At 46.1% G+C, this 10657-nt stretch overlaps 1 protein-coding gene across 1 annotated transcript in view; it reads right to left on the bottom strand.

Moving 5' to 3' along the window:
* Window positions 1–6947: 6947 nt before the first annotated feature.
* Window positions 6948–10657, bottom strand: part of il10rb (interleukin 10 receptor, beta) — a 38793-nt gene continuing 35083 nt past the window's right edge. The window contains exon 8 of the mRNA XM_056289714.1: window positions 6948–10248. Coding sequence (XP_056145689.1) covers window positions 10020–10248 — 229 coding nt within the window. The 3' untranslated portion in view covers window positions 6948–10019. The remainder of the gene's footprint in view (window positions 10249–10657) is intronic.

The following is a 10657-nucleotide window of genomic DNA, read 5'->3' as shown; positions in this document are numbered from 1 at the left end:
AAAAGCAAGGCCAAGGAATCTCCAGCTACATTGCTGAACTCCGTAAACTCTCAGTGCATTGCGCTTTTGGTGACCAACTGGAAGCCATGTTGCGTGACAGAATTGTCTGTGGGGTACTATATGAAGCCCTTGCAGTGGAAACAGCCATGTTAAATGCGCGAATACTACAACCAAACCAGCTGGGACCACTACAGTCAGCAGAAGTTCATCAGACTGCACAAAGTCAAACCGTTTTGAAAGTGAAACAAACAGTAGCAGAAGGTGGTGCAAAGCCATGTTTTCATTGTGGAGGCACACACAACCAACAACATTGCAAATTTACCTCTGCTGTATGCCACTATTGCAAAAAAAGGGGGCACATTTCTCGTGTTTGTTTTAAAAAGAGCAGGGATGTCCCATCAGCAGATTCTTCTGACACAGTTCCTCAATCCGAACAACACACACACACACACACACACTGTTAGGCAACAAGAAGAGGAATATGACATTTACACCATGGGCAGGCAGCTGTATGCTCATGTAAAAAAGCCATATCAAGCCACTGTGATCCTGAATAACAAAACACATGCAATGCAGGTGGACTCTGGAGCCGCATGCTCCCTGATCAGTGAGGGCAGTTACAACACCTTGTGGCCTGACCAGCCGCCTTTACTGCACAAGGACAGTAGTGTGCTTAGACAATGGTCACAAGCAGAACTACAAGTTAATGGGAAGATTTTTGTGGATGTGCAGTATCAAAGCAATCACAAGACCTTACCACTGATTATTTTTTGAGGTCAGGGGGCAAGTCTACTGGGCAGGGACTGGTTTGAGGCACTGGGCATTTCTGTAATGGGGGTGCGCCAAGTATGCTTACAATTTGTGGAGTCCATCTTAACGGAATATGCAGAAGTCTTCCAGGACCTCGGGGCTTCACGAACCCCTCCAATTCCTATTGATATTGATACGACAGCATCACCCAAGTTTTTCAAAGCACGTTCGGTGCCCTTTGCCCTTCGGCCAAAGCTAGATGAGGAGCTTGACAAGCTAGTAGCTCAGGGTATTTTTGAACCCGTGAGACACTCAAAGTGGGCCACACCCATCGTACCAGTAGTTAAAAAGGATGGCAGCTTAAGAATTTGCGGTGACTATCGCTGCACTGTGAATACAGTTGTGAAACCTGATGTATACCCCATTCCTACGGTGGCTGAACTGTTTTCCAGACTGGCAGGGGGGATGGTTTTCAATAAATTGGACCTCAAACAAGCTTACCAGCAGCTGGTGCTGGACGACGAGGCTGCAGAGCTTCTCACTATAAACACCAATCGCGGGCTGTTTCGGGCCCGCCGCCTACGGTTTGGAGTATCGACAGCTGTGTCCATATTTCGGTGTTTCATGGATACACTCCTCACCGGTATATCAGGCGTGCAACCGTACCTGGATGATGTCTTAATAGCAGGAAAGACTGTTGACCAGCACAATGACCATCTTTGTGCAGTGCTGGAACGATTCGCAGAAGCAGGATTGCGGCTACAGAAGGAGAAGAGTGTGTTTGCTGCTGACCAAGTTGAATTTTTAGGTTTTTGTGTGGACAAGGATGGCGTGCGGCCGACTATGGAGAAAGTTGAGGCTATTCAGAAGGCGCCTTCACCCCGGAACAAAACGGAGCTTCAGTCATTCCTAGGCCTACTCAATTTTTACAGCTGTTTTTTGCCAAACAAGGCTACCATCTTAGAACCGCTGCACCGCCTCCTGGATCAGTCTGCACCCTAGCAGTGGACAGACGCACATGAAAAAGCTTACACTGCTGCAAAACAACTGCTTCAGGCTGATGGCGTGCTCACGCGCTATGACGAAACAAAGCCATTAGCCGTTGTTTGTGATGCTTTGCCTTATGGCTTGGGGGTGCTGCTCTTCCATATGAAGTCCAATGGCCAGGAGGCTCCCATTGTCTTTGCCTCGAGGACACTATCCTCCACTGAAAGAAATTATGCCCAAATAGATAAGGAGGCCTTGGCGGTCATTTTTGCAGTCAAAAAATTTCACCAGTACCTTGCTGGTTGCCACTTTGTGGTTTTTACTGACCACAAACCTCTTTTGGGCCTGCTACACCACTTTAAGCCCATGCCACCTGTCTTGTCCCCGCGCATGCTACGCTGGAGTGTTCTTCTTGGGGCCTATGATTACGAATTGTGCTACCGCCCTGGCAAACAGCTAGCAAATGCTGATGCCCTCAGTCGCTTGCCACTGCCCGCTGGTATGCATGAGACCCCTCCACCCATGGAGGTGATCTTACTTGAAATGGCGCCTGAAGCCCCACTGAATGCAAAACACATTGCCGCCCTTACTCGGAAGGATCCAGTTCTGTCCCGGGTGCTGTGCTGGGTCCTGCATGGCTGGCCAGTGGATACACCTGACAGCCGTTTCAAGCTGTTTGTCACCCGGCGCCATGAACTGTATGCACACAAGGACTGCCTTTTATGGGCGAGTCGTGTAGTTATTCCCAACCTGGCGAGGGAGGAGGTACTAGCCATGCTGCATGATGCACACCCAGGCATTGTGCATATGAAGGACCTGGGGAGGAGTTATGCCTGGTGGCCAGGTATGGATTTAGCAATAGAACAGACAGCAAAATCCTGTGAAACCTGCCAGAGAACTCGTCATGCACCACCAACAGCACAGCTGCACCCTTGGGAGTGGACAACTAAGAAATGGTCCCAGCTACACATTGACTTTGCTGGTCCATTCCAGGGGAAGACATTTCTCATAATTGTGGACTCACACTCTAAGTGGTTAGAGGTTGCCATGGTGAGTTCAATGTCCTTCTCTGCAGTGATCAGCACACTGAGGCTCCTCTTTGTAACTCACGGGTTGCCAGATGTCATTGTTTCTGACAACGGTGCGGCCCTCACATCAGAAGAATTCAAAGTGTTTGCCAGACGTAATGGCATCAGAGCAGTGACTACGGCCCCTTACCATCCTCATTCAAATGGCCAAGCAGAACGTATAGTCCAGACAACCAAGGAGGCCCTGTCTAGGATCACTATCGGTGACTGGCAGATACACCTGGCTAGATTTCTGCTGTCACAGCATGTGACTCCCAATTCAGCAACAGGAAAGAGCCCTGCCGAGCTTTTCACGAACCGGCGTCTTACCACAGCCTTTGATTGCCTTCATCCTGACGATGAAAATGAGATGCACCTCAAGAAGGAGGTGAGAGCAGAAAAGCTGCAAGGCCCAAACAGATGTTTTAGGCCACAGGACACTGTGTACATGAGGAGCTACACTGGGGAACACAAATGGGTCCCTGGCGTGATAGCGGATCCTACTGGCCCAGTTTCATATAGAGTGCAGACTCCTGATGGGCAAATGCATTGACGCCATGTGGATCAGCTGCATGGTAGAGTGACTGCACGCATGGATGTTGTCGCTAGAGAATCCATTGTTCCTGGTGAACAGTCACCTGAAGATGGGCCGCTCGAGTCTACCTCGTCTGAAACGCCACGACCAGAGACCAGCAGGTCTGTTGAAGATCCGTCTGGTCCTGTGGCCATTCCTGTGCCCACTACCCCTCTACAGCGTCCGGCAAGAGACCGGCACCCTCCACGCCACTTGGCAGATTTTGTTGACTGAGGGAAAGGGGTGCAATGTATTGGGACTTATGTTAATGCGCATGCTCTCTGGTTAGTCTTTGATGGGGGGCTCTCGCGAGGCGAGACTAGGAAGCAATGTTAAGTATGAGCCGAACTGGGGAGAACGCAGATGTAGCCTGATGGATGAGTATCCTGACTTCGCTAAGTTCTAAGTAAAGAGTTCGTTTACAACCAATGTCTCTCTCGTCTCTAAGTCGAATCTTACACCAGGAAGTCAAGTCCGAAGGGAGGGGTCCAGGGAGAGAGACACGGAGGGAGATCGCTGGAGAGGTCCGGGGAAAACGTGAAGGTCGGTGGGGACGAGGAGCGAGGGAGACGCGGGGAGCCGTGGAAGTCTCGGAGGGAGGGCCTTGAGGGAAAACAAAAACAGCGAGATGGGGGGGGGGGCAGGAACACAGGCGTTAGATACTGAGGAACAAAACAACAGCGTGGGAATAGGCACGAGAAAAGGGTAAGCAGGAAAATCACTGGACTAGGCTTGTCAGAGCTTTACCGCAGGAAGGCGTTCTGGGAGGCTTTTTGTAGCGGGCTGCCTGATTGACGATGGCAAACACCTGGTGCAGCGCAGCGCAGTGCTCGTCTCCTCAGAGCGCGAACCGAGCGCTCGGATGTTTCCGGCACGTCCGAGGTGGGGGAGTGGCTTGAACGTGCCGGGGAGACAGCTCGGGGCGGTGTAATAAAGGTGACCATGTAGGTGACAAAAGTATAAAAATATGACCTTTAATAGAAATTTGTGTAAGATTTCATGTCAAAGCTGCTCCAAGAGATAATGCCTCAGGCCGCACACCCCTGTTTAAAAGGATTTTCTGTTCAGAGCTCTTTAATTTACACCATACTTGTAAATACAGTGAGATTTTGATATGTTGTTATGAATTTGTTGTATCATTATTTTGATTAAATTGTCACAGGGTACGCATTGCCTACTCTGACTACACATCATTGCCATCAACAAATATGTTTTAGCTGTGTTATGTACTTGTACTTATAATGTACTTATATTACATCGTGTCTTTGTAGATTTAGAGAAAGCATACGACAGGGTGCCGAGAGAGGAGGTGTGGTATTGTACGAGGAAGTCGGGAGTTGCAGAGAAGTATGTAGGAGTGGTGCAGGATATGTATGAGGGAAGTGTGACAATGGTGAGGTGTGCGGTTGGAATGACGGATGGGCAAGATCAGGCAGGAGTCTCCATGGACTATGATGTTTGTGGATGACATTGTGATCTGTAGTGAGAGTAGGGTGCAGGTTGAGGAGAGCCTGGAGAGGTGGAGGTATGCACTGGAGAGAAGAATGAAAGTCAGTAGGAGCAAGACGGAATACCTATGCATGAATGAGAGGGAGGACAGTGGGATGGTCACGTTGCAAGGAGTGGAGGTGACGAAGGCATATGAGTTTAAATACTTGGGGTCAACTGTCCAAAGTAACGGGGAGTGATAGAGTGCAGGCAGGGTGGAGTGGGTGGAGAAGAGTGTCAGGAGTGATTTGCGACAGAAGGGTACCAGCAAGAGTTAAAGGGAAGATTTACAAGATGGTTGTGAGACCAGCTTTGTTATATGGTTTGGAGACAGCGGCACTGACGAAAAGACAGGAGGCAGAGCTGGAGGTGGCAGAGTTGAAGATGCTAAGATTTTCACTGGGAGTGATGAAGAAGGACAGGATTAGGAATGATTATATTAGAGGGACCGCTCAAGTTGGACGGTTTGGAGACAAAGCAAGAAAGGCAAGATTGAGATGCTTGGACATGTGTGGAGGAGAGATGCTGGATATATTGGGAGAAGGATGCTGAATATGGAGCTGTCAGGGAAGAGGAAAAGAGGAAGGCCAAGAGGAGGTTTATGGATGTGGTGAGGGATAACATGCAGGTGGCTGGTGTGACAGAGGAAGATGCAGAAGACAGGAAGAGATGGAAATGGATGATCCGCTGTGGCGACCCCTAACGGGAGCAGCCAAAAGTAGAAGTAGTAGTAGTAGATGTACTTGTACTTATTATACAAATACACACACCCTCCCCTCTTACTCAGGACACTGTCATCTTAAGTGACTTACAATAGATACAGCTAGATAAATTCGAGTGTTACCAACTGGCATCACAGAAATATGTCAAATGACCACGGCCCCTTAACACTGCATTCTGTGATGGTGGCATGTAATATGTTAAGATAACGTGCTGGCACCATGGAAACAATGCCAATCGAAAGCCAATTAGGATACTTTGTCGTGTGTGACACACAAATTCTCTTCTTCAGCAACTTCATGTAGTGGGTGGTGCGTTCTAGTTTAGAAAACTATTTTATTGCTAATTTCATTGTCATTTGACTGAATTTATATCGTGCCTTAGTTACGGTTCTTCGTTCTGTAAAACACTGACGTGTGTGATAGAACTGTGAGTTTGATGCAATGAGGTAGTTTTGAGGGAAGGCCAGTGCTTCAGCTGTGTCAAATAGATAGTTTCCTTTACGCTATTAAAAAGGCAATTATATTTCTCTTTGATCATTTCCCCCCCATCAATTAAAAAAAATATGATGATGATGATTGTGAAGACCACCCCCCCACATTGGAATGACAAAATTCTAAAATATGATGACAATGCTCACCCGTGGTTGACTAAACAAAATCTCGCATCCAATTTAGTGAGCATGGAACCAAGTATGTCTGAATACATATGGACAGAAGTGCGTCATACCAGAAATATCAATAGAAAATCAACATTTCATTACAATCAATCATGACATCATTTTTTTCTGTTACACAGGTTATTTATTTAATGTGAATGATTGTCCATTAATATTGTTACTGGAGATGTAATAGGTGGTAGCTGTATGACTATAGACATTACTGACATAGCTTCCAGTTTGAGAGTATGCTTCACCAGTACACTTCTTCACAGCTATGCTTACATACAGTTTCTATGCACACTAACAGCCAGAACAAATAGGCAAGATGCTAATGTGAGCAGATAGGCAATTTAGTCAGCACTTGGCACAACGCAGTCATTGAGGTGAGGGTCACAGCTGATTGGAAGCTCGTTGGTTTCAAAAACCTGCACCAACTAGAAAAAAAATAATGTGCAGAAAACATTAAACAAAATTGCTCTTTCCAGTTAAATAATGTTTTGTGTGGTGCCCTGGAGTAAGGCACTGTACTGGGGTGGCATGAGTTTATGTTACTGAATCATGTGACCCAGGGTAATGATGGGGAGGGCGGGGGGGAGTGAGAATGCTCGATCAACCTTCCCTAGATCAGTTAAGGCTAAGGAGCATATTTGTCAGACAAGATTTGTAATAAAAATAAATAAATAAAAAAGTGACGCCCACCTCAGATCTGTCAGTTATTTTATTTATTCATTTACTACTTTATTAATCCCTGTGCAGCAGTTCCTCCTCTGTATTTAACCCAATCCCAGCTGTGTAGCTAGGAGCAGTGGGCAGCCACCGTGCAGCACCCGGGGACCAACTCCAGTTCCTCTTGCCATGCCTCGGTCAGGGGCACAGACAGAAGTATTAACCCTAACATGCATGTCTTTTGATGGTGGGGGAAACTGGAGCACCTGGACAAAACCCACCACAGACACGGAAAGAACATGCAAACTCCACACAGAGGACCAACTGGGATGACCCCCAAGGTTGGACAACCCTGGGGTTCGAACCCAGGACCTTCTTGCTGTGAGGCAACAGCGCTAACCACTGGGCCACCGTGCTGGGCTGTGTTATGTGTCATGATATCCACCCCCCCACCCGCCCCCGTCCTGCACAATCGCTCCCATTTCATCCCAATTACTGTCAGTTTTGCCAGTCTGCTATTCTGCCTAAAATGTCACCAACATGCATTAGCAATGAAGCTTTACAAAAAAGAAGCAATTAACACTTAGATTTTATGTCGTAAAGCTTAAGCGGATGAAAGTTGTAGTTGTTGAATGAACTATATACTATGTATAACTGTTTATACAGAATAGAAGCACCACTTTCCTGTTTCACAGATTAACACAAAAGATCAGTGCACTTCTTTAAATCTTGGTGAATAACGAGACTGATAGACTGTACGTAGCTTAAGACAGGGATCTAAAAATGTCAGCAAAAGTGCAAAAGCATTCTGTGGGATTGTAAATGTTAAGAAGGGAGTTCAATTCCAGTGAAGCTTTCATCCTAAACCACTGAAACTAAAGATTAAAGAGCACATTTGCATCTCATTCCAATTGTGAAAATACATAAACAGTGCCTTCTCCTTATCCTCTTTGATACTCAAGACAGACCATTACAATCATTGATAGCATCACAAATAATAAGAGATGCAAGAATTGAGAAACAACTAAAATGAAATAGTAACGTTTTCATGATTCTATAAGAATCATTAACCGACAGAACAAAAAGAACAACGTATAAGACAACACATGAGACATTTTCTAAGTCTCTCCAAGACAGCCAGTGAAAGGTCCTCTTACAGACATGCAGACATGAGCAATGGGAAATGAACCAAAAACCTTGACTTTCAAAATAAAAATGATTAAACACATTATTTGCAGGTGGAATTGAATAGAAGACACTTTCATGTATCGCTGTATTTCTTGTTTACTTTCAGACTAGAAACACACACACACAGGGCAAAGTGGACAGACACACAGCCAGATTAACACCAATACAGACAGACAGAGAGAAATCTTGATTCAGTCCTTAATTCTTTTGTTTAAATGAAAACAAACGGGCAAAGGAACACACAGTCACATTTTTTACCATGAAATAAACTCTACTGCTGTTCAGTGAGATGGATGTACACAACTTATTTGCTCCTCAATGTAAAGACACAAATACACGAGCAGAAAAACACATCACAAAGAATCCCTGTGTTGCATCCGGCTTGGTCAGGCGTCCCTACAGACACAATTGGCCGTGCCTGTGGGTGGGAAGCCAGATGTGGGTATGTGTCCTGGTTGCTGTACCAGCGCCTCCTCTGGTCGGTCGGGGCACCTGTTCATGGGAGAGGGGGAACTGGGGGGAATAGCGTGGTCCTCCCACGCGTTATATCCGCCTGGTGAAACTCCTCACTGTCAGGTGAAAAGACGTGGCTGGTGACTCCACATGTATTGGAGGAGGCGTGTGGTAGTTTGCAGTCCTCCCAGGATCGGCAGACGGGGTGGAGCAGCGACCGGGATGGGTTGGAAGAGTGGGGTAATTGGCCGGATACAATTGGGGAGAAAAAGGGGGAATCTCCCTCCCCCCAAAAAAAGACATCACATGTACGCACGCATGCACATTAGTCTAATGGTAATCTAAGAAACATTTATAAACCTTTGCTGTGGAAGGAGGACTTGGCCTTGGTTGGCAATGACCAGCATCACCTTTAGATAACTACAGCTAGATGTGGAAAGTATACTCATGTTTACGGAGAAACTGGCATACTTCCTTTCCCTATGACTAAAAATCAGGCTTGGATTGAGAAGCACATCGATACTTTACAAGTACATAATATTTGACATAATGCTTTGGATAACCACAGGTAAAATGACTTCCACTGACAAATACTGGCCTGTGATCCTCAGAGTAAACTCTCTCACCTTTAAGATTGTTTCGAAACTTGTGTACTAACCAAGGCACAGCAACATAACTGTAAGACAGCGGGTGCTAGAGGGCGAGAGGAGAGGGATGAAGGAGCGAGGGAATCATTGATAAGCAAGAAGCTACCTCTGGATGCTCCCTAATCCTTTCATATGGCAAAGAATGATGCATTCAAATAGATCAGCAAAGGGTTTTCCTTAACCTCTCCTACACCATGAGCTATGTGCAGGTTTGTTATCAATACTTCCAAACTCTCTTGTTGAAGTTGGGTTGATTGGATTCGCTGTCATAGTGACTGACTGGAATGACAAACCAGCATACAAAAAGCTCTGGTGGCATATAGACCCCATTTCCGTACACTGCCATCATACAATCTGTACATGGGTATATTTCTTGTAGAAGGAAAACACACATTAATGCAAGGTGTAAGTGCATACAGTAGGCAATGAGTGGGCTTCACAAGGCCACCTCCAGAGGTATTCTGGCTTGCATTGTGATCGGATCTATGCCAGAAATAGCCAGGTGTAAATGCAATGCAAATAGGGGACGCACATTAGATTCTGGCTATGTTCTGTAACAGTTTATCACTCACTCTCTGCCTTTTCAGGAGGTTACTTTCCCTTACCAATTTCAGTTTTTGTTTTTATACTTTGTTTTTTCTTTAAAAAAAAAACAAAACAAAACGTGGTTAAATCCTCCTGTCTTCACAGTGCGAGTTGAGGTTGTTGAGAACACAAAAAAGGGTGCAGACTTCTAGAAATATTCATCTTCTCATAAAACCCTTCTCTTGTTGAACATAAGTCTTTTCCATCCTCTCATCTGTCGGATGTCTATTTATTCAGAAGCACATGTCGATGACACCCTCATCCGGGATCACAGCCTCTGCCCTGGACTCTGGGCCCATGTCCTGCATCTTGACCTGCTCCAGAGAGGGGTCCTGCCAGGAGACCTCTATCCCCATGGAGGAGTCCTTGCTGCCGGGTTGCTGTCGCAGGGCAGAACCCCCCTCTGTGGAGTACATCCCAGAATCTTTGCTGTCCCCGCTGTTCTGACGACTGTGTCTGCCACTGGCAAAGCCAGAAAGAAAATAACTTCAATCAGTAATCAATTAAAAAAAAAAATCATACTCAATATTGGTTGAGACTTCACAGTGGTGATATTCTACTGTGCATACTCGTAGAAAAGCCACATGGAAGCACTTAACCGAAGCAGGTTACACTGTTTCACCCTGCGAGTGAGCATTCACACCGAACACCAATTAAGACAAAAAAATAAGAGAGTAAAGTTTATTTAGTGGAAAAATCCTGAACACACATTGTAGGAGCCATTTGGTCTCATCCTGTAAGCACTTAATTGGTCCACTAGGTGTCAATCTAACTGCTATGTGCTCACAGCAATATAGGTGGGAACATTCATCTGGAGGTGACAGGTGTTGCTTGACGGAGGGGAAGACAGTGTTTGACCGCTTCGCTGCTG

This window comes from Lampris incognitus, chromosome 11 (genome assembly GCF_029633865.1).
Source record: "Lampris incognitus isolate fLamInc1 chromosome 11, fLamInc1.hap2, whole genome shotgun sequence".
NCBI classification, from domain to species: Eukaryota; Metazoa; Chordata; class Actinopteri; order Lampriformes; family Lampridae; genus Lampris; species Lampris incognitus.
This window is presented reverse-complemented; position numbering and strand designations above follow the sequence as displayed.